The 24,959-nt window shown below is 43.2% G+C and overlaps 3 protein-coding genes across 4 annotated transcripts in view; 1 reads left to right on the top strand and 2 right to left on the bottom strand.

Moving 5' to 3' along the window:
- Positions 1-9,498, top strand: part of LOC115237403 (homeobox protein goosecoid-like) — a 20,614-nt gene extending 11,116 nt beyond the window's left edge. Inside the window, exons 1-3 of one of the 2 annotated variants that reach the window (XM_029810411.1) lie at positions 2,723-3,872; positions 5,906-6,195; positions 9,025-9,498. In XM_029810411.1, the coding sequence (XP_029666271.1) occupies positions 3,341-3,872; positions 5,906-6,195; positions 9,025-9,234 (1,032 nt within the window). In that variant the 5' untranslated portion in view covers positions 2,723-3,340 and the 3' untranslated portion in view covers positions 9,235-9,498. Of the gene's footprint in view, positions 1-2,722; positions 3,873-5,905; positions 6,196-9,024 lie in introns of those variants that run through there. The other variant, XM_029810412.1, reaches the window with a different exon arrangement.
- A 1,128-nt stretch (positions 9,499-10,626) lies between these two features.
- On the bottom strand, positions 10,627-13,436 carry LOC115237416. The gene is made up of 3 exons (XM_029810424.1): positions 13,308-13,436; positions 12,578-13,074; positions 10,627-12,321 (listed from the first exon to the last, which is right to left on the bottom strand). Exons 1-3 carry the CDS (start codon positions 13,434-13,436, stop codon positions 10,638-10,640), a joined length of 2,310 nt encoding a protein of 769 aa, XP_029666284.1. The 3' UTR covers positions 10,627-10,637.
- A 604-nt stretch (positions 13,437-14,040) lies between these two features.
- The window catches only part of LOC115237451 (N-acetylglucosamine-6-sulfatase-like), a 21,957-nt gene continuing 11,038 nt past the window's right edge, over positions 14,041-24,959 (bottom strand). Inside the window, exon 10 of the mRNA XM_029810502.1 lies at positions 14,041-14,097. Coding sequence (XP_029666362.1) covers positions 14,056-14,097 — 42 coding nt within the window. The 3' untranslated portion in view covers positions 14,041-14,055. The remainder of the gene's footprint in view (positions 14,098-24,959) is intronic.

Genomic DNA, 24,959 nt, shown 5'->3' with positions numbered 1-24,959 from the left:
GAGAGACCAGGTATCGGGTCTCGTCGACACCCCGCGGTACGCCTTTAAGAATATCGATGCGGGTGCTTTTTCTCAGCGCATTCTCTCGTCTTTATTGGGAAAGAGAGAGAGAGAGAGAACGAAGGGGCGAGATCCACTTAGCACGCCGCTTAGACGCGAAAACATCTGTATTGTCGCTGCATTAGCGCCGAGGATTCATCCCCCCGTGATCGCCGGAGAAATTGTAATCTTTTACGAAGAAGCCGCCCCGCCGAGAGAGAGAGAGAGAGAGAGAGAGCGGTTTAGTCGAGAGAGATTTTGCGTCAACGAAAAATTCGTGCAAAACGCGATATCGCGAGATACAATATTTTTATTTTGCAGTTTATATCCGTACGTTCTCTCGATAGAAACTCATTTTATGTATTCAAAACAGCGTGACTTTCGTTGCGCGCGTTCTGTTCAGAGTAAACTTATTTAACTTGGTTAAATAAGTTTACCTCTTCTCTTTTTCCAGAAAGCATATCTCATTCATAATTCATGACATTTCGTGGCACCGATTTCAAAATAAACTCGTTTAACTACATTTATCATTTCTCGTCCCGAGCAACAATTTGTTCGCGTAGCGAAGCGCCTGAAAATCGCAAAAAGAACATCAGCAGATCAAGAGATATATTAGCGATGGCCGGTTCTCGCCGTGTGATCTGGTCGCTAATAAAATTCACGACGTACGCGAATACAATGGCCATTCCGGAGCTGCGAGAAAGGTAGGGACGATGCCATTCCTCCTCAAGATTTCCTCGCAAAATCCCTCGCGTGCGCGCGCGCTACTATAACGTCTTCTGGTTCTGACAACGGCCTAAAACCGGTAGGTAGATAAGTAGGTATAGGCAGAGATAGAGGCAGGCATATAATACGCGTACACAGATTGCACAGAATGTGGGATCCGGTTCGCCGGATCGGGCGTACGATTAACGTACGGATTAGGATTAAGCCCGGCGTGGATCTCGCTGCGCCCGAATGGACCGCACGGAGGGGACGTACCTCGGCGGAGGAAAGGGAGGTGGGGCCCGTCGCGAGGGGGCCAGAGGAGGGTAGAAACGTGACGAACGCGGGGAGAGCATTTACAATGTCGAGATACGCACCCCAACGAGAGAGAGAAAACCTTTTTCACGCTCGATCTCCGTGTATCCGCGTCACGATTCTGTACCCCCTCTCCCCCCCTTCTCTCTCTCTCTCTCTCCCTTTCGTGCTTCTTCTCGAGGGGCAAAGACGCGAGGACGACAGTCAATGCACATTACAACGGTTTTATGTTATTAATACGGACGCATTGGCCGGGATTTGAATAATTGAACAGATCCGCGCGGATTCGCTAGGTAGGTAGGTAGATATGGTTCTCTCACGGGGAGAGGAGGAGAGAAATCTCCCTCTCTTTCTATCTGTCTGTCTGTCTGTCTGTCTCTCTCTCTCTCTCTGGCCGCGCGCAACCGCCATAATCCAGATCTACCGACGCCTGAGCTTCCGCGTGGGGTTCATCGCGTCCGGATTGGTGTTTGCGCTCGCTATTTGATCCCATAACATCGACAAATCGATTCGATAATTCAAGATTACGAATCAATGCGACATTTATTAATATGATAGCGAAAGCTATGTAAAGAACGACAAGAGATATTAAATTAAGATAATAATCGATAGAAAAGCGTTAACGATGAACGAAATTATACGAGGGATGAAATGCTCCATATATGTTATTGGATTTGGAATCTGGAGCTTCCGATTCACGTTTGAACGACGCATGCAATATTTCTTTTGAAAAATAATCAGACAAAATTGTTTTTTTAAAGATAAAGACAGTCGGAAAATATGTAAAGTCCTTGCTCAAAACGTATCTCATTCTTATAAAATCATGTTAATATATTAATTTTTGAATTTGGAGAACGGAATCAATCTTAGACAGATTTTTCTGACTGTTTTTAAAATTGTATAACATTCATGTCGTTATACGCTGCTATCTACCAAGCAAACAGTAATTGATAAACGATAACTGATATAATAAATGCCGAGTCAATATCTAGAGTCAGAGATGAAAATTGAAGAGCTTCTTTCTCCATACGATCTTAAATGCACATTCTTTTTAATGGAAATTATGAAGGTATCTAACGCACCGTCTCCGCTTTTTTTAAAAAGCATAAATTTAAGACAGTTTGAAAATATAAGCTCCTCTGTTCGATTGTGTGTTTAAGCGATGGAGAAGGAAGGAGAGCGAGAGATTCGGCTGATAATATGCATCGGCAAATATGTCGTTTGCTTCCGCGATCCCATCTCTTTTTCTTTCTCTCTCCGTCAGAGAGTTATTTCGTAACCACCCTCTCCCGTTGCCTCGCATGTCTGTTGCCGCGATGCAACATCCCACCCCTGAACGTCGTGACGCGATCGCACCCTCCGCGCGATCGTCGTCGTCGTCGTCGTCGTCGTCGTCGTCGCCGCCGTCGCCGCCGTCGTCGTCATCGTCGTCGGTCCTCTCTCGCCCTCTCACGCACTCCGCGTTTCGTTCGTGCTCGAAGGGGGGAAACACGGGGTTATTACCGCGTGACAGGGTGGTGGAAAAGTGGATGGAGCCAGATAGAGCCACGCCCCGATCGCGGACAACGCACGCCAACCCGACGCGGTAGCCGAGGGTGTCTCTCTGTCCGCCACCGACGCGGCTGGCGCGGCTCCGGGCCACGGGGGTGGCTTTGTCGGTTGTGCGCGACGAGGACCGGGAAGGGCAGGAAGGAAGCTCGTCCACGCGGCACCACCGCGTCGTCGGCCACCACTATGGCTAGTCCACGGATATCCTTTATCGGGGAGATGTCACTTTGTGTCCGCGACGCTAGGCGCGATCGGATCACGCCACGGCGCCCTACGACGGCTTAACGGCGAGGAAGTGGAATAAAGTGCGGTCACCGCGCGAGGAACCAAACATCCCCGGAGATCGGATCGCTCCTTCCTTCCTCGCGACTATCGTCTCCGATGTTGAGCGCCGATGACACGTCGATGAACGATCGTCCACGAGGGAGGAGCCTCGACAAGATCGCGCAGACGCATCTCATTCTTATCTAAAAAAGAAAAAGGATAGAAGCGACGCTAACCGGAAATTCGCTCGGTGTCGGGAAATTCGAAAAGTCGCGAGAAAGTCGTAGAAAATTTTGTCTTACATAATGCAAGCAAAAACGTAACGTTGCCGAAAGGCCGGAGAAGGGTAGAACGGAGCACCCTTATGCTCGTCTCCTGCGCATCCTTCTGGAGTCTAGGACATTGGTATCTAACCACGTTCTCGCTAAACGCGTCGATATAACTAATACAGCCGTGCGAACCTGATAACATGGTAGAGAGCACTTATGCGAGCGACTCGCCGAGATCACGCTCGCCCATGACGGAGCCGTCGAGTCCGCTGCACGATGGTCCCGGTATATCCGGCTACGGCCACCACAACAGCTATCTGTACAGCTACTCGCCTGATGCGAGTAATCAGAATCACATCTCGGCGACGACGAGACGCAACAACACGAGCGAGACGAGCGATGCCGCGCGTGACGAACGGACATTCGCCAGGAGTCCGATCGGTACCGCGGGGGATGCTGCGCTCCGGCATCGGAATCTACGCGAGTCGATGCCCTCGCGACCGGGCGGCTCCTCCGCCACCATGTCGTCCCCCACATCGCTCTTCACCATCGACAGCATCCTGGCGCCGAGACCGATCGGCAACGTTATCGCGCCCACGAGCACCACCACCGTCGCCGCGTCCGCGATCCAGACGCCGGACACGATCGAGTCGGCCGCCAGTCGCACCACGACGATCCACCCGTTGCAGCAGCAGCTGCATCATTTGGCGTTCACCTCGGCGGATTTTCTCGGTGGGTAGTAATGGGGCCCGCGCTCCCCGAAGACTCCCTCCCGGTGTGACTCCTTTCGGTCGAACGTGCCGAGAGCCGCTGAAAGAGGCCGCGAAGACGCTTAAGAGACCTACTAATCCTTTAGACTTCTTTTAGGCGGCTTTTACAAGACGTCTCTTGAGACTTCTCTCGCACGTCGCGCCCGAGTTCCCCTTTACGCGTGCATGAAATTATGATCAACGTCATTTGTTAGAGTATCTACCCCGCACATAAGCTCTTTAAACATTGCTCTATATATTTTACATAAAGTTTTCGATAAATGTAGATTCGCATCGATATTAAATCGTGGTATTATTCATGTCACGGAATTATATTAAATTCTTACGATGACGTAAATGAAATTCGAGGAATAATGTCGAGAAAACTAGAAAGATATAAATAAATGGATGGATAGAATAAATGAAGCGCTCGGGAATAAATGAATGGCTTGGATAAATGAAACGTTCGGGATCGGTCGCATCGGAAAATTATGCGGAATCAAATGATTAATTTATGCGTGTTACCGGATATGTTAATTACGTTTTTATCAAACGATATTGGGTCAATATATCATTCTTTATATTTTTTTTTTTTTTTGTAATATATGTAAGCATTTATGGAAAATTATGGAAAATTTCAACGAAAGGAACCGATATCTTCATTTTCATACATTTCGTAAATAAATTGATAGACTACTCTTCTGAAATTGGAAAATTATCGATTAATTTTAAACTTTAAATATTAAACTTGGAAAAAAAATTAGAGTTCTTTAAAAAAAAAAACGGACATATTTTATTTGTAATCAACGATGTAATTCTTACGATACGTACAATGTCGCTACATGATGAGATGGTCGTCTTATGTTTAACTTAATTTTATTATAATTAACAAATCTTACAATCTTGCTCGTTTACTATATCAAGTATATATTCGTCATTATTATATAAACAAATAATCTCTTCAAATCTTCCTCTCCGTCAAAGCTTTATCTAATTGCTTTTCACACCAGTTGTTATCATTTATATGCTTCTACAACGTAAAACTTCTTGTGCAGATTCTATCAATTTTCTGTAGGTGTTATGAAATGTATTTTGTCCGACAGGGAAACGTTTAACAATTTACATTGCGAAAATGGAAGACCCTACGTGAAATCCTAAGAGACTCGGTGCGAGAAACGCGTCAAAACTTCCTTTATATGCCCGCGGGGGCTTTAAGTATTTTTCCCTCAAGGAAACCCAGCTCTCTCTCTCTCTCTCTCTCTCTTTCTCCCTCTCTCTGTTTTGCATTGGGGATACGCGAGATGAAATCCGCAATCCGTTTCGATCATGCATGAACGATCTAGCTCCTTGTGCAATCCTGCTGGAAGGATGAAAAGAAAGCATGCAGACGCGAGAAAGAAAGAAAGAGAGAGTGTGAGTGAGTGAAAACGCGCTGCAAGTAAAAGCAGAAATTTTTACCGTCCCCACATTTTCATACGCAACGTCGCGTTTAAGCAGCTTTCTTCGAGATTTTAAAGTAAAACGTCCCCCGGGACGCGGGGCGGGCGCTCTTGGCGACCTTTTTATCCTAAACACGGGTGAATGGGGTCGCGGGATGACTGGCTCTACGAATTGTAATATCGCGCTTTCGACAAAAATTTCGACCTCGTCTCGTAATTTATTCGTACTTTCAATTCGTGAAAATGTCAGAGCGTTCTTTGCGAATAGACGCGTATTGCGAAGGATGTAATCCTTTTGTCTCGCTGCATCAATTTGTAGCCCGAATTATCGCGATTGTTATCCCTCGTTACAATCGATCCCAGTCTCCCCTAATGTTATAATCGCGAATGAGAATGGACGTTTGAATCTTTAATGCGACGCAAAGTTCAAATGGCGTTGTGCGGCTGCGGATAATCTTTATCATTTATGCGCCGCATGCGCAGGAGTAGATTACGTTAGAGGATGTAATGAGTTTTAGAAGATAGAAATGGTGAATGCGAGTTTTATTATCCTTTCGTCGCATTTTTTGAATTTCAGCCGCGGCATATCCAGGACTGTATCCTGGAGGATACGTGGCAGCGATGGCCGCCGCCGGCGTTTCCCTCCACGGACAACCGGCCTTCTATCACGCCGGCCATCCTTATCAAATAAATCCGAATAATCCGGGAATGGGCCCGATGGCGAAGCGAAAACGCCGTCATCGAACGATATTCACGGAGGAACAATTAGAACAATTGGAGGCTACCTTCGATAAGACGCATTATCCCGATGTGCTCTTGCGTGAACAACTGGCCCTCCAGGTCGACCTTAAGGAGGAAAGAATCGAGGTTGGTCAAATTTCTCACGTTTTACATTTTATTATACACGATGCTTCTCTGTTTTTTGTTTTTTTTTTTTTTCTATCTAAGTTTACCCGGTTTTTTTTTTTTTTTTTTTTTTTTTTTTTTTTTTTTTTTTACTTTAATGATAGATACTTTGATGAATTTAAAGTCGGTTGTGCGATATCGATAGTAACCGTCGCGACTTGTCAAAATTCGCCATTAAAATAAATTAGTAATTAAATATCATTTTTTAAATTAAAATTGAATTTATAGATCCAAACGGATTAAAATAAAAAAAAATAAAGTTCCGTTATTTAATTATTAAAATTATAGTTGAGATATAAACTTCTATATCTGTTCTGTCACGCTCCGGTCGAAATAAAATTAATCATCACATTAGGAATTAAATATGCTAAGAAATTAAAATAATAAATAGTAAAAAGAACGAGAAGTGTATTGAGACAATATTTCTCGTACTTGTGTGTTCGCGTCCATCGTCGTTTTCCGAAAACAAGAAAACCGACTACCGTTTCTCACCGTTCGCGGCCGAGTTACGTTGTGCAGCAGCCGGTCTTAAGCTGCCTCCCGATGACAAATTACTTTCTCGAGCCGTGAACAGAATATTGGGTTTCGGATTGACAAACATTGACCGTCCGGATGGGTCCGCACGCACAATTTGTAATGTAATGTCGGCAAACTCTACGCGCTCGCGCGCCGCAGCCGCCGTTCCTGAGTGGGATGAAACGGCCCTGTGTTTGTCGTCCTAATGCATAAAAGCCCCTAATATTTTAACGCGGCCATTAAAATTTACCGCGGCGGGTATTTATCGGGGTACTCGGTCGACTTGAGCTAACAAGTTGCATGCTAGATTAAAAGCTTTAGCGATAATGTGTTTACTTCAATTATACATACATACGATCGTACGAGCGAGCTTTCGCTGGCGCGGAGTGCGTGCACGCACACGCGTGTATCGGATAGCGCGCGCCTCGTGCAATTTATAATTTCTATAAAATGTGGTGTATACTTTCCATGAGTTAATGGGAGAGAGAGAGAGTGGGAGCTTTTTAAACGCGCGACGCGCGTTTAATTTCGTATAAATTTACCTTTCAATAAAAAATCGCGCGGTTCATTGTGTCGCCGAATGAGTGTTATTTTTTTAGTAATTAACGATCTCGCTTCTCAATCTGCCGTGATAAATGTTATATTGTAATCTCTGTGATTTTTACGTTACATACGCGCACAGTTAAAAAGCAGAATCCTATTTTATATATTTCGATATTCGTTTTGACAAGATATTTATACCGATTTCAATTTTCAAGTATATATATTATTAGATGCAACGTACGAGAGCGAAGAATTAGATACGGGATTACGAATTACGCGAGCTGTGTCATAAAGTAACCCGTCGTGGTATCCGACACCTGACGGAATCCCTGACGACCGGCGAAGATTCTGTCGAGTAATCACGGATTTTATGTGAGAATCATTGACACACTCGCGCGTGGGACCACCCGCGTCGTGTCGGCTTTGCCAAAGAGAAGGTCTCCCGAATCTCGAGAGTGTTTAAAGACTGGAACAACATATACCTGCGTCTGGTACCGGGGGCCGAATCTCGGAGCGAGAGAGTCACGGTGTTTGCACAGAATTAGTAGAATAGCGACTCTTGTACGCTGCGTTCGCGGTAGTAGGAAACGGGGAAGCGAGGGCGGGGGGAAGCGAGCACAGAAGAGGACAAAGAAAAAACTAGGAACGGGTCAGGAAAAACCTAAGGCAATGTTTTGTGTACTTCCAAGATCGTCTCGACTACGATGTTGAATCCGAAGGTAGACGTCTCGTAAACTATCGATGCCCCCATCACATTTTATTCAAAAATAGATCGATATATGTATAAACACAGATAGATAGGTGATGATTTAATTAGCGTCACGTCTCTATGAATATTAATAGTATTATTAAAATTGCCGTTGGCAAGTTTACACGGGACATTTCGAGGGTCTGCGTGAAATGACACACGCGTTCACGACAGATTCAATCTCGCGTCTCGTGGAGAGTTTACGAGATACAGTGATCTCGGTTAGCGAGGAACTCTTTAAAATGAACGAGGGTCGAGCTATTACAATAGCTAATGCAGCAAAACGAGCGAGCGAGTAGGGGTGGAATATTGATTGTCGGTTTTCATTCGAATTGATTCAGACAGGCGTGAGGAACAAATGCGTATTCCGAGTGCAGCGGGAATTCGTTTGATGTACGTCTCGCGTCTTTTCTTACTTCATTAGATAATATGTCGCAGTACACGCGTTGTACGTGTGATGAATCTTGCATAATCACGAATTTAAAAAAATTCTACATTTATCGGAGATTCAACTGTTGACTTTACCAGCAAACACAATCGTTTTAATTCGTAATTATATGATATTTTAAAACTGATATCATTACGTCTTTATTTTTGAAAAATATGCAATTATATATTACTTTGCAATTTATTTATATTACATATAATTTTCTTTTCGTTTTACATTTTATTATACGACTACGTCGTTTCGCTTTTTTGCGGATAAAAAAATTAATCCTATTTAATCCTTCATTTGATTATATTGATCTCAAGCAATATGATTTCTTATCTATTAATATTAGCTTTCAATTTTTTTCACTAATGTAAAAAATAGCATGTAAAATGGCTTGGAAAAAAATACAAAACTATATTTTTCCCCTTTTTATATTATCTCTCTCTTTCTTCTCTCTTAGAAAGAATTATTTAACTTTACGCTACTGAATAAAGGATTAATTCAAATTTCCGTCTAATTTAAACGATCCGTCGAAACGTGCTCATTTCAGGTATGGTTCAAAAATCGTCGCGCCAAGTGGCGGAAGCAGAAGCGAGAGGAGCAGGATCGTCTGCGGAAGCTGCAGCTGGAGCAGCGTCAACGCGCCGACGACGGCGGTGCCACGGCGACGGTGATGGTGGGCGATCGTTTGAGCTTAAGCAGGCAACAACAACAGAAGCTGGAACAGGACACGGACAGCTCCGATCTCGAGGTGGCGTAGTGCGATTATATGGACGAGACGAGAAATTTCGCTCATCGATGGGTCGAGGAAATTGGAAATGATGACCCGGCGCTTTCGCGCTCTTATTAACAATGGGCAGCATGTATATACGTAATTGCGTTGTAAATATCACTGTAAATATGAGTAACGATGGATGTGTACGATACCGAAATAAATTATTGCGTCGGAGCAAGAGACGGCGTGACGTTTGATCTCCTTGCAGACGCATCTCTCTGCAAAAGGTACATTCTCTCTCTCTCTCTCTTTCTCTTTTTCTTTTATTAAAAAAATTAGTTTTATAATATTAAACATGAAATGACAATTCTGGTATCTGCAAGAATATAGTCCGTATATATCGTTACATATATATATCCCCTCACCGACTATATATATTTGAAAGTTTTATAAATTTAATTATATCGCCATATGTTTCCTTTTACCTCCAATTCTGAATATGTTAACGATTTTGCTTTACAACGATGAAATAATTTATAAGAATTAATTTGCAAAGTCAATCTCGCGCAATGCCCGTCTTTAATCCCGCGCGAATATTTAATTGCTGCCTCGCGATTTAAATGTACCTTTATTTCCGGTTTAACTAAATCAACTCAATTAATGAAAGTAAAATAAATTTAACTTAATTAAATTATATAATTAAATGTACGGCTCGTATGACTAAAATCAAATGTCGGTGTAAACTGTCCTGTGTAAACAGTGTTTGCGCTCCTTATACCGCGCTTGGCTCGATAATGCCAGTTTACATTCGCCAGTTTACTCGATACTGACATTTGATTTTAATTAAATTAAATTGAATTATGTTGGATTTATTTTTCTTTTATTGATGTATTTGAAATTTTTAATAATTAATATTCATTGAGCTTTTATCTGAAAAGGTTTTTTTATCCGAAAGGAATAAAATTTTAGTTTTGTCTCAATGCGACACACATTTTTATTAAAGATTCTCATTTATATAAGTATGCAGCGAGATATTCATTTATATCGCGAAAAAGTTTCAATTTCGCGATACTATTGTGCTTTAGCGCGTAACTTCCGGTTTTACAACAATGTTTTCTTATTAAAATCACGTCACTGTTGTGGAAAATACATTCGTACGTTTATATAAACGTTTACACGTAGCTTCGATTCCATCACACATAAATATTAAAACACGTCGATGGTTTAGGAATTTCAAAATAGTTGTGTCGAAATTTTCGCTTGATATTTTCCGTATATAACAAAGTTTAAAATCAATCAAAGTAACAAACAAATTATTTTACGCCGATTTATTTATAAAAAACACTCTTCCTTTAATTTCTTTTATTTTATTTCGCTCTGACGACCTTTTTTTCAATCAGACTTTTAATTATCATTGTATGTATAATTATTTCAGCTGTTCTACAGTTCTACTTTTTTATCCTTCCCTTCCTCCGTTCGTCGAACGTACACATCTTCCCAGCGAATCTTCCAAAGCGCTTTCTTCTTTCACTCATCCTCGCGCGAGAATCATAAGCGGGACCGATATCGACAATTCTGAGAATTTCCACGGGATTTAGACTGAATCGACTACGTTCTGTCGAGGCGATGGTCAACACAAGCATCATCACGAATTCACCGAGAGACGTGGCCCTCATCAAATAAGCGGCGCCGTGACCGTATGGAAAGAGCGGCGGGCCAAATGAATTGACGTCGCACATGTAATACGCGCCGCAAAACTTGAAGACACCGAGACAGACGCTCTCGCACGTCAGGATGCCAAAGTGATGATCGGAGAAGAGTCGTTCCAGCGTTCCTCGTAGACATTCGCGCGATCTCGCGTACAGTCTGCCGCAAATAGCCGGTAACATCCTGGCCTCGAACAAGGTATCGCCAATCTCGAAGCGATCGCATAGATACCTGCTCCAGCAGCTCACCTGAACGTACTCGGTCTCGGTGGACTTGAGCTCGGCCTCGTGCTTGCTGCGCGTGTAATAGCGATCGCCGCACACGACGATCGCGTCGAGGATCTTCGGGCTCCAATATTCCGGCGCCATGATCCTGGTCATGCCAGCGCACACCACGTAACAGGCATACGTTTGCATGCCTCGGTTCGCTTCGTCGAACATACGGTCGGTTATGTGTATCTCGCCCCACAGGGAGAAGAGCCTGTTAGGTTTCTCCACGTAGTACTGATGCCATCTCGCCACTTTGTCGCCGCTAACGGCGAATTTAGCGCGGCTCTTTCGCTTCGTGGGCGCGCATCTGCTCCAAGTGACTCGGTGACACTTCAACCAAGTGACTTTCTCCCTCGGTTCTCTTGGATCGTCCTCCTCGTCTTCCTCTCGATCGGTCGTGTCTTCGATTTCGAGAAGAGAATCCGACGGACGCTCGTCGATACGTTGTCGCGATGGTTCAGGTACGCCGCGTTGCAGTAACTTGAGATTATACAGCTGACAGCAGTGAAAGGTCACGTGGAAAATTTGAACATCGAAAACGTTGTCGCTCGCGATCTCGGATTGATTCGGATCGCGTGACTTTGGAATCTCGCGGTAGGCGTAGGCTCGCAACAGGAGGATCATCAGGTGTCTCCGTAGCGAGCTCTTGGAGCAAAACTTTATGATGCAGGCGCGACCGTTATCGTTCCAGTAGCCAAACTCGTCGCATCGATAAGGATTGTAGAGATACCAGAAAAGGCCATCTTGCCAGAAGGCCAACGAGAATCTGGTCGTGCGGAAGATGCAGTCGCGATATCGCGCAGCCAGCTTGTCGAACCATTCCTCGATCCTGCGTGTTTCTTCGTGCACAGGTACGTATTCTAGATTCGTTATTTTCTGACAGCCGAGTTCTACCCTGACTTCCAAGGGATCTTTCCTGCGTAACGTGATCTGTCTCTTTAGATCGCTCTCCTCGTAGTTAAAATCGACGTTTCGCACTACAGGTATATCCCTCATTTCTTGAATCAGCTCAATCTCGACGTCATACTTATAATTGTACACGACAACATCGTCCAAACGTTGCTTCTTCTTTACGTTAATCGTGCCGATATGAGTGTAAAGTGTCCAGGCGTGGTCATAGATGTAATCGATATTGGCACCCCACGCGTACTTGTATCTTTCGTACAAAGACACAGATAACGTGAAATGAGTAAGTGCTGCTTGTGCGAAAAGAGATGACAGCTCTGACTAGATTCTAACTCTCACGGAGGTAGAATATAGTCTAATTTTTATAGTCAAATATTCAAAAATAAACTAAATTAAATTAACGATAATATTTGCCAAAATGCACTGAGATGCATTTTTTATTCACGCTCTTTCTCTGTCTCTCTCTCTTTCTTTTTTGATTGAATCGTGCAGTCATACTTGAATACCTGAGTTGAGTTCTCGCCAATAACGCCACGACCGCTTGATAGAAGCAAAACTTCCAAGTGTTCCTGCGCTCTCGCAGCGAGCTCAGTTCCGGTAGATGCATGCCCTTTAACCCGCGAAGAACCACGTTGGCGTAGACACGTCTATCCTGTCCCTCGGGCGCGTCAAATTCTACGATGACATAATCACCGTCCACCAAACCGGGACGTTCGCCGACCGCGCGATCTATCAATAATTTCAGCTTAGAATCCGCACACTGCACTCGTTTGCGAACGTGGCCCAACTCTTTGCGATTCGCGAAATCGCTCCTCTGCTCGCGCAGAAGGAATTCCTCTGCGTCGTCGTCATGCTGCGGATCGCAAGGGAAAATGTCCCTTCGCCTCTTTCGCCCTTCCTTCTCTCGCGTCTTCAGTTCATCTCGCGTAACGCACGGCCACACACTCGGCCATTTCCCACTTTCGGTTCTTCGTATCTTTCCTTTCCTTCGAAATACCTTCGTCTATTGAGAAAATATTACGAGAAATTAACGCGCGTCGTACGTAAAATACATCTTTAGAGACACAAGTGAATGTATAATATTTATAACATATTTTCGATCAATATTGTTATTGAATTTCGCGAATCTTACTAAAGCTTTAATTGTGCAAAGATACAACGAAGGAAAAGATTATTTTATCGCAAAATGTAAATGCAATCGACGTTTATTGGCCTTACTACTGTTCGTTGACTAACCGACGGTCTCGGCCTCATGCTTCTCCAGATTCGCGTCCGTTTGCATCGATCTAATCCGATCGATCTTCGATCAGCTTGATGTTGAATCTGAAAGCCGCCGAGCGGGAAGCACTCGTAAAGCGGAAGCATCTCTTCGACAGCATCCTCTGCGCGAAATGGTAGCCTCGCTACGTTGGATAACAATGCCCTCCGTTTGTTTTTCCCCTTCGATTCTGCGTATCTACGCGATGCTTTATGCAAATTCATTGGCTATGCGTGCGAGATAAGAAATTTGCGATCAGAAAAAATAGCCGAGCATCCTGTCCCTTACGATTTTATAACGCGCCAAATGGGTCCTTCATCGTTTTCCACGCCTCTCTCTAGCCAAAATCTCTTCTCCTCTTCTCTGTCCTTATCCACGTTCGGTTCGGTGATTTCGTAATCGGTACTCTCGGATTTGATAGCGTCTCTGGTCTGGATCGTTGTTGCATCCTCCGTTGCGTCCTCCGTTGCATCCTCCGTTGCGTCCTTCGTTACATCCTCCGTTGCGTCCTCCGTTGCATCCTCCGTTGCGTCCTCCGTTGCATCCTTCGTTGGGTCCTCCGTTGCATCCTCCGTTGCGTCCTCCGTTGCATCCTCCGTTGCGTCCTCCGTTGCGTCCTCAGTTGCATCCTCCGTTGCGTCCTCCGTTGCATCCTCCGTTGCATCGGTGTCGATCGCGTCTGTCGTAACCTCCTCCACAAATTCGCTTATCGTCTCTTCCTTAATTTCAGCCTCTGGTTCCGCCTCGGGTTCCGCCATATTTCGCGAACTAAATGACGATTGAAACGGTAATTTCACGGCATAATTTATACGTCAGTTATGTAACATTGTGTAATTGAAAAGTTTCATGTCAATATAAAATATCACGTTTCCGCAATTTTGATATAACTAACGTGCGAATGTGTCAACTTTGCATTCTTTTATACACGTCAATACAATTGAACGTCTAGGTACATTTAAATAGAAATACGTACGGAAATTTATTCATAAATAGAGATAAATTCACAGAGAATACGTACATTTTATATTCCAATATATAAAAAGGAAAGAAAGAAATATATTTATAATGTATGTATATATATAATTATGAATTCATGATAATATTATTAAGCGCGATGATTGAGAATCCGGACGCGCGATAGCTATTATATCCCCTACTGGACCTTGTTCAGTACAGATCCGCTCGGATGCGATCCAAATTCACAAAGTGAGGGAAAGGGGGAGCGAACATTCGGAAATGATCGGCTCGAATTTGTATAGGCCCACGAGAGAGAGAGAGAGAGAGAGAGAGAAAGACCACAGCCTCTCCTCGAGAACGCGGACGGCTTCCTGAAGCTGAAAAAATACAGGCTCGAAGGACGGGGGAGGAGGCCGAGGGGGAGGGGGCAGCCTCGATTTATCTCGTTTCGTTGGTACGATTTTATAATTATTTTGCTGCCGGCGCAGACGAAGCCCTAGGAGCGATCAGAGGCAATCTCGACGGCCGCGAAACCCGCCGGTGACGCAAGATTTTCAAAGTGTTTATAAAATTACGGGCGCGATACCGCGCGGCGTGCGACCGAAATAACGCGAAACCGTATCGGGTACGCGGTATTCAAATCATTATTGGATTTGGGAGCCCTGCGCGTGCACGCGCGGATGACGAACAAATAAATCGTATTTCGAATGCCGCAAAGTCGGCGCCGTCGAATTCTGCAATCGGCGTCGGGAGCGCTTTTCTGTCAAAAGCAACAAACGTACAACCTCATTTGTACGTTGTTTTCCAGACATTTTGCATCTCGAAATTAAGTTTCATTAGACCGTGAAATGGATCCCGATTTTTCATTCGATCGTGTGAAATTCAAAAAATATATTTAAGAGCATATTAAAATTTCAACTCTATTGTCTGTTTTTTAATTACGTTCAAGAGACAGAACTCGAGACGTTATCCGACAATAGCCGTTTATTCAACGGACGCTATTACACGTTAGCCGAAAAAAGAGCTAACAACTTGTAAAAACTGAAGAAAAGCCTTGTTTTCACAACGAACGCTGCACCGTTCGAAAATTAATATCCGCGGCTTTTGTTTCGCGTTATTTGCAAGTTTGTGTTTTTTCCGAGGCGGTTCAAACGATGCAATTTTGTGCAAAAGCGTGGCGTAAAGTTTTTAATGAAATGACAACGTATGTAAAGTATAGAGTAGACTATAAAGCGTGTATGTCTCGTTCTCGCGTTAAAACGCGGCTCGTCTCGCCGATTTTTCGCTCAAAAGATCCGACGAAAGAGCTTTTCCGTCGGAGCTATTTCCAAGAGCGTCTCGTGGGAATCCCGACATTGAGCAAAGTCGAAGTGGAATTCGAGAATCGGAGTCTGATCCTTGCCATCCGGGGCTCCGCTACATCGGACAGAAGTTTTCCCGAGGAGAATCAAAGATCGAAACAATTCCTTGTGAAAATTTAATGAAAAGTTCACGGAAAGACAGTAAACTTGGGAAGACGGATTGATTGCTTGCGCTCCGCGGTTAAACCTATCGAAAGTACACACATCAATGAATTATCGTGATCGATTATTACGCGCGAGAACTCTCTTGAATGTCGCCGAAAACTTTGACGATCCGAGAAATCGTTAAGTCCCCTAAACTAGCAAAAGATATTTATTATCCCGTTATATTATGGAAACATTATCGACATATTTACGCGCTAAGAAATTCTTTTAATTCATTCAATTCGTTAAAAAAAGATCAACGGTTAGGTAATTTATATCTTTAAAGTTTCTTTCGATTAATGTAACATTTGTACAAACATTTCTCTCGCAATCTGATGGAAATTATTACAAGAATCGCTGTGACGCAAATTTCGGGAGGCGCGATGCGAGAATCGTTCCGAGATACGAAAAAAGGAGAAGCGGATTGCCCATATCCATATATAATACATGCACACTTACGCCTATATATGTTTGTGTATAATATATACTCATTTCGAAAGGAGGAACGGGGAAAATGAGCGGGGAGTGGGGTGGGGAAGAGAGAGAGAGAGAGAGAGAGAGAGAGTGCAAAATAAACAGTGCATTATATGCAATAACGCACAAAACACCCCTACGGCTGTGCAGTCATCTCCTTCGAAAGATTCGGCCGCGAGTGCGCGCGCGGGCAATTCAATTAATTTTATTTTAATTACCGCATCGTCGGGCATACGCCGATTGTTATTGTTTCGACGTCGATGAATCGACCGTCGCCCGTAATTTTGCCGCTGACAATTTCCGCCTCTCAATGTCCGCGACGCGACACCTGTATAAATGGGCATCGCGCGAAATGACAAATTTCCCATTATTTCTTAGAACGCACGAAAGATTGATCGGTCAATCAATTACCAATTCTTCCAATATCTTTTTCGGATTAAATAGTATAAAATGAAGATGTCGTAATATCCGGATAAAAATTGTTTTGCATCCTTTCTTAATTAAACATTGCATTAGAATTAGACAACAAATTTATGAGGCTGTGGAAATTTTCTTTTGTGAGAAATTAATTTTTTTTTTCAATTTATAGAGTTTGCACGATCACAGAAGAAGTAAAGGAAAAAGCGCATTTATTAATAATAGCGGTGCTCGATGCTCTTTGGCGGAAAGGCGCGATATATCGAAAAGCACGATAAATCTGTTTAGAATTACATAACGAAAAATGTAAGTAAACGAGAACAGAGTGGCATATACGGCCGTGGCATAGCGGCGACGATTGTTACGCCAGGAAATATGCGAGCCGCGATCGATGGCACTCGATACACAGTCGGCGAGGAATTAAAAAGTCGACGTATTGAATTTACAAACGAGCCGTAATATTATTCGAGGAAATAACAAAGGCCGCACTGGTGCGGACGAATTAAGCTATTTTGCCCTACGCCCCGTATATTGTACGTGTGGCCCGTACGTAGTGGCGGAATTATTTGTACGTCATTACTAATGCGCAGTCGCGATAGAGTTCGATAATATTACAATAATTAAATTATCGTAATATCGCCGGCGGAAAAGGGAGGCGAGTATGAATTTGTTGCGGTTAAATATATAATAAAGCGTTGCTTAAACAAGGGCGAATGCCGGTTACACAAAACGCATACTAAACTACTAAATAATTCAACGATTCATTTTCGATATAGAATTTAATCATCCGCGTAAAAGCGAGACATTGACGCTTCGCAGCGGCATTAATCCAATGGTCGCTTTCTTATCCAGCTCGGGATCCGCTCGTAATCCACGGATTCGAACCTTATTGTGCTCGACCGTACCTCAACCGTGATATAATAAAGACAGTGGTATATAATTTCAAATAGACCAAAAGAAATATATAAGTATACAATTCTAATTTATAGCCTGTACTGGAAAAATTGTTGTTGAAAAAAAAATATATATATTCATATATATTCTCTTTTCTAATAAATTTCTAGAATATATAAAGTTATTTTATATATCAATCTATTATCAAGTCTCTTCTTATCTTCGTGCTATAAATTAAAAAGACTTCAAATAATTTGAAAATGTTTGAATCTAAATTCTTATGTTTTCTTGTCTTTATAAACGTCACTTGGCCTGAAAGACACTTGAGAAATATGATTTTAATACTTTCTCTCTATCAATCAAGCTTTATATTACACATAGCTATTATACATAGAATGGAAGATTCGACTGTTCACGAGCTGAGTTAATTACGCAAATATTCGCGTGATGCATAGTCAAAGTTCGTGCCGTGGAAGCTCGAAACGTTCCCAGGAGAGATTTGCACGCGACAAACCACCGGAGACGAATCCGAGAGTCCCGGAGTCGGAAGGATCGTTAAACGCGCGGGTTATTCGTGTCTTCGGACTCCTCGTCGTTCCGTTCGTCGCGTCTCCGTGGCCGGGGGGGGAGGAAGAAAGGATGGAGAGAGAATGAGGAGGGGGGGAGGAGGGAAGTCCTTTTAATTACCCGACGTTAAATTCTTTATCTGGGTGAAACAATGTGGCGGGCCCGTGTTTTCAGATCAAACAAACCCCATGTTGATACGCGGTAATAGAATAATCTGGCAGCTGATTCCGGGGATATAGCCCGCGGGGATAGAAACCCACACGATTTCTGCACCCGGTCTGTACGTTACCACATCCCCGAACGAAAATCAACCCCCTTCCCGTCTCCGCCGCTACCGTCGTCGTCGCCGCCGCCACCCTTCCGTGCACTCTCGTAACCTCGTACCAAGAGAGAAAGAGAGAGAGAGAGAGAGAGAGAGAGAGAGAGATCGAGCTCCGAGTCCGCGAGTGTTTACACACTCCATGGCACTGCCAGGACGAATGATTTCCGGTACGTACATATGTACGTGCGCGATACGTATATGTGAGACAATAAACTAGTGTCCGCCAACTCATCGCGCGAATCTAACCAAGTATCGCTTGTTGCCCCTTTATTGCCTCGGAAAATTCATCGAACGATCGAATGTCCGACGGACACGTTCCCGCTTTGTTTTTCTATCCTGTAAATAAAATATAATCTAGAATAGCCTCTAATCTTTCAACGGGCTGGTATCAAACTTTAAAAAAATTTTTTTTTGTCCCGAGAATAGATCGCATCTCGTCACTTGGTCGTCGCGGAATTAAACTTGACGTTTCGCATCTCGACGTTACGACCTCGTTGTAACGTAGTCAATACCGATATCGCGCGACGATATATCACCCACGCCGCAGAAACGCACGCGATGGAATTCAATAAAATTGCAAATTACTATCCCGACGAGGAATATTCCGGACTTGTTATTCTCTCCGCGTCGCGGAGGGAAGGGGGACGGGCGTTCAGCAAAGGGAATCTCGGCAGAGATCTCTGGTACATCGGAGATCCGAGAGCGCGCGATATATCAGACGCGAAAGACACTTTTGGCGCGCGTCGTCTCCTCGAACCCCCCAGGTCGGTCTCACAATGCGAGACTATTGAAACGCGACATTCCGACTGTGTTTTATTGCTCTCCGAGAGTATCCTGATTCAATACGACTGGTGCGGCACGGACGAATGATTCCGATTCTGCGAGTTTCTCCACAACGATGCTTCTGTCGCCGATATCAACGATGCTCTTATCGATACCGCTGCTGCGTCGACTTGCTTCGCGATATCATTCGTACCGCTTGTCTCCCTCTAAACCTTAGTCTCTCGCCTCTCGCGTTACTCTCAAATAGGATTAGGTCCCTGTTGCGGGCGATTTATTTTACTCGATATATTTAAAAAACATTCTCGCGCGATAAAATTGATTCAATTAGTCGAGACAATAAATTTTTTGCGAAATATAGATATTAATTTTAAAAATGTAACATAAAAAAATTTATATTTATTACTATCAAGATTTTATCTGGTTTATGAAATTTTTTTATTTAATATCAGGGTCTATGCAAATTGATTTGAAGCGCAACCAACTTTTCAGATGAAATATTTTACAAGGTAGTTTTTCCTTCGTGCAACACAATTCTACTCCCTTTTACTCTTTCTTAGCTTTAAAAAAATCGGTTTTTGTCAAAGAACGTCGGGAGGGATAGCTTCGCTGCGCATAACTTTACGCTCATTCGCGTATAACGAGACGATACGTAACAAGGGTGGCAACTCGCATTTACAACGGCAAAACTGACAAGCGGAAAGCGCTCTTCTTTCCTTTCTCGCTCGTTGCTTCTTCGCTCAGCGAAAACCCATTGTTTATAGGCTAACAAGGCGCGATTCTTTTCGCACAAGTCGTTTTTCCTAGCGACAAAGTGACAAAGAATGCAACGCAAGTAACCACGATGATACATCTGTGTACGTACTAAGGAATAAAGAGAGAGAGAAAGGGAAAAACGACAACTTTTCGAAAATTTAAAAGGAATATAATACATGTTAAAAGAAGATACTTGACCGTCTTTGATAAACTACCATAAATCGAAATCGAAGATTGTTAGAGTGTTTATACACACATATTTTTATTTTATATATTTAATATAACGTCAAGTAAATCTCGCCACAATTTGTTAAAAGCTGTCAATCTATCTATCTTAACTGATATTATTTCGACACCTTTTTTCTTTAAAATCAGACATTTTCTCGTTTCAATCGAGAAAGGGAGGATAAAGTTAATCGATAAGTTGATTAACTCGCGATAACGAGCAGTCTAAGGGCTCATTATACTCTCGTAGTTTTCATATAATCAAATGACGCGACGAAGCAAGGGCGTGGGCAGGTAACGCCGGGGGTGAGATTCGCCCTTAGGCTTGGATGAACCCCGCCTTTGTCGGAGTCGTAGTCTTCATCCTAAGGGATTTCATTTCCATTAGCGTATTGAAGAAACTCAAACGAAGAAAACATTTCGGCCGAGGAATTCTTTCTCGAGCAACGACCATGCGTACAGTCCCTCTCTTTCTCTCTCTCTCTCTCTCTCAAAAAAAAAAAGTATCTTTCTCTCTCTTTTTTCTTATGCAATTTTCTTTAATATTCTCTGTTTCTGCGCGCGCGTATATTCGCGTTTATCATATTGATGGTTCTATAAATTTAGAATGCGCAAACGTCTCATCAAGAATCTTCTGGTTAGGTAGAGGGATGTCTTTAGAGAAATTGCTTTTTACGCAAGAGATCTCCATCCCTTTACAGGATAAGGAGCGTCTGTTAATGGCGATATTACCGGTGCGCGTCATAAGGAGAAACGTATGCTAAGGTCTTTCAATTAACTTAATGGTTTGCTAAACACACAACGCGGCTTGTATTTAAGTCACGATCGTTAATAAAGAAACACACCGTATCGCAAACACGTTATCGCGTACAACGAATCAACAACGGAGTAGAATCGCAATCTTTGACAATAATGACATTGTCAGTAGACGATAAGTAAGTAATTCGATGCGACGCATTACGGACACCGAGTATCTATATCTCTGCAAAAATTTATTCGACAAACAACAGATATATTTGTGTAGAAATGTTCTAATGTTGAAAATTTTATTTAGAACGATACAAAAATATTCGCGCAGACATTGATCATTATTTGTCATTGAACCGCTTCTTCGCACTTTATCAATTTATACATGGAATTCATACATTATTCATACATAGAATTTTTAATATTGCCGACTCGTTTATCGTGGCGTCGCGACGACAAACTCTCTTGGAAGGAGATTAACCGGCAATAAGGCGGATGCAACGGAGCAGTCACTAGCACCGATCGCGTGACAGGAGTCAAAGCATTCGAAGGCAATGAGTCCTTCATTCGGGAGGAGGGCGGTTAATAGCTGGAGGACAATGGGCTTGTGGGGTTGCTCTCTCTCCTGTAGATTCCTGGGACCGGCGAGCGCGGCTATCCGAGGGGATAGGCAGGCAGGCAAGCAAGCAGACACGTAGATCGCAGGCGTGACTGTGTGAGACCCTCGCTGAGATAATTGAGCCGTCAGCTGCACGAACCTCGAGCACAGCGCCATGATAGCGCCGCACCACCGCAAGTCACCCTCGCCTCGCCTCCCTTCGCTTCGAAACGGAAGTACACTTAGGTCACGTGACGGCGCGTGGATCGAATTACCGCGAAACGACACCGCCATCCACCTATCTCGGGAACGTGGAGGAGAATCTTGGCCGCGATACACGCGGCCGATTACTACTTTCCCGCCTAGTTTTCTCTCTCGATGATGATGAGCAGAATTCCGCTACTTAACAATCTTATATTTCTACAAATATCAATCGATATTCAAAGAGCATTCGATCATTGAACGCAAACGTCTCTAATGGCACAAATATCTTAAAGAGATGCCTTAAATTTTTGAAGACACCGTTTGTAAGAACGTTTTTTGCGAATAATCTTTTATGTTGCCAGCAAAGTAATTTTAATAATTTTTTATTTGCGTAATATTTCACACCGAGATTGAAGGTAAAAGCGCTGCATACAAAAACCAAACGAAAGGATAAGGTACTTTGGAAGGCGCGTTCGGCCACGAGAAGCAGGACCTACTTCGACGCTACGTTCTAATCCGTCTAACTCGACATAGGATTCGATAATGCGACGCGACGCGTGAAATCCCGACGGATTTTTGCCCGCACCGAGGATACGGTCCAGATTGCGGAACGAGCGGGGAAGAAACTCTTTCTACGAAAAATCGGCTCGCTTTCGAATCTGCTGCTCCGCGGAGTAAGCTCTTGACAGACGTACCAAAAATATTCGTTGCGAGAAAGCATTACCGGATCGTGCCGGTATCATTTCCCCCGTTGGGGAATCTATTAATCGTCGCGTTAGAGACTTCACTCTCGTGGGAATTACGTGGAAATATCCTCGCGCTTTCAAAAGAAGCAAACGATCGTGTTAAGATTCGTCGATCTGAGACGGTTGTCCTTTTATTTTCGACTTTTTTTCAACTCTCGGGAAAAGCGCAGGAAATCTCTTGATCGCGCACATTTCTTGGAATGTTTGGATTAAACAGCGATACGTTAATCTAAATGCAAACGCGTAGTCTTATCACGGACGGCGTTTTCTACGCTAGGCTTTGTTTTCCAGACAAACAGCATGGAAAATAAGATTACTTTTATCTCATCCATCAGAAAAGCTGATTAAGAATATACGGCGAAAGATACCGAAAAAATTATCATACTTGAAATTGTTTTCCCTGTCTTAAACACATGTTACCAATATATAAAGATTACACAACTTGTCATAGCAGATAAAATAAGTTTTTCAATTAACCGTCGCAGAAAATGGACCAATACTGTAAAGCTTACATTACAAGAGAAAGAAAATCAAAAATATTTTATGAGAAAGTCGTTCTCTCTCTGTCTTTTAAACGGAAACAACCAATATCTCATAGTCTGTCGCAATATTCAATATTAAACATCATATTTGTTGAGACAAGAACATTTATAAGAGGATCAACAAATATACAATATTCTTGCGACTCTATATAATTGAAAAAGGATTTTATCAAGAATTTTGATGAAAAACTAGGGAGACCGCTGTTTATCTTGTTGTTTCCGAGGATTTATCGCTAATTCGCAATTTTTTTCCTTTTTTGTCAATTATTCGCGGTTTTATAGTTTTATTCATCTGTCATCTGTGACATTTGTCCCCGTAAAATGGTAGAACAACTTTGCTTTCGATGACGGTCCTTCCAGAGCGTTTTGCCCGGAATGTATCCATGTCGCTATAGGAGCAAGACAGTAATGCCGACCGATTATCCATCCCTCGACACGGATACCCTCCTCGCGTCGCCTTACCCCTCCATCCCCTATAAAGAGAGATGCATCCGCGTCCTCCATCCGTCCTCGCCTACCCCTCCGAGGACATCTTCGGAGTCTTCCCCCTCCGGAATCGTGCGCCGGGGGTTGAGATTCGTTTAGCGGGTAAGCCGTACGTATGTTTCGCCCGGGTGAGAGGAAAGTAGAGGGGACTCACTCCGCGAAGTGTCGACGACAAGAGGGATGATGGTTACCGGCTGGCTGTGGGGGCCACACCCACCATCTCCGGAGATGGCCAATCGCATCCGCGACGACGCCAAGGGCTGCCGGAAGTTGTCACCGTGTATCAGACTGCTTGGCTTTGTCGCCGTTGCGAGAGATATAAATTGAGAATTTAAGGTTTTAAAACGCGTATATATATTATGTATGTATGGTATATATGTATAAAATTCTTCCCAGCTGCCCCTTGATTTTATTACGCCGTCGCTGCGAGAATCCGCCGATATTTTCAGGCGAAAAGCAGCTCGTCCCTTTTGCCGTCGACAATTTTATACGTTACATAATTGACAATCGTATTAAAATAAAAACAAAATTGTGAATTTCCAGCTTGACGATATACGCGCATAAATGTCCGGAAGGATTATTATAATTATTTTATCAATTATTATCTTACACGTGTTCGTGTAGAGTAAATTATATAACTATAACAATTCCAATATTTAATAATTATATGGTTTATCGTAATAGGAGATTTGATATATTTTTGAGTCAAGACCTTAAGCATGCCGCGTAATAAGAATATTACTTTTAAATATTTGTTTGTAACATCTGTTAGCTTACGTACTCCTTATTGTCTCGACAACATTCTCATCTTTTATTTCTTATAGAAGCTTGCAGATGCTTTTATCGTAAATCATGCAAGATTAAAGAACGATCCAAATTAATTAAACAGTCCTGTTTAAACGATTTAAGGATACCCGGAAAGGCGTTAAGTCAAAGATGAGAAACAAAAAGGGTAGGACAGGATGCCTAGAAAGGATCTCTATGCGGTACACGGTATCACATCCGGTATATACACGCATTATCCAAACCCACTATTAATCGATTATCCGATGCGCGAGAGAGCTGATTCCTATTTGATACTCCGACAAGGATTCCCGATTATTATTCCCGCCGACAAAGCGCAAGAACGTACACACACTCTCCAGCGGTTCATTAATCAAAAGCACCGGCCCCCAAAATGGCTTCCTGCCTAGTAACGCCCTCAAAATCGTCTCTCTCTCGCTGTCACTTCGTTGCAAAACACGCACATATACGCACATATATACATATGTATATCCGCCGGCGTGGCGTCTCTCCGCACCGCCGGCCACGGTTTCTTTGATTTTCACGATTACATTCTGATCTCCGACAGGTGCGTGAGCGCGTAACACGCGCGTTCTCACTCGCCGCGTCTTTTTTTTTTTTTTTTTC

Source organism: Formica exsecta, unplaced genomic scaffold, assembly GCF_003651465.1.
Source record: "Formica exsecta isolate Colony F162 unplaced genomic scaffold, ASM365146v1 scaffold295, whole genome shotgun sequence".
NCBI lineage: Eukaryota > Metazoa > Arthropoda > Insecta > Hymenoptera > Formicidae > Formica > Formica exsecta.
Note: the sequence above shows the minus strand (reverse complement) of the source record. Positions and strands in the feature narration are given on the sequence as shown.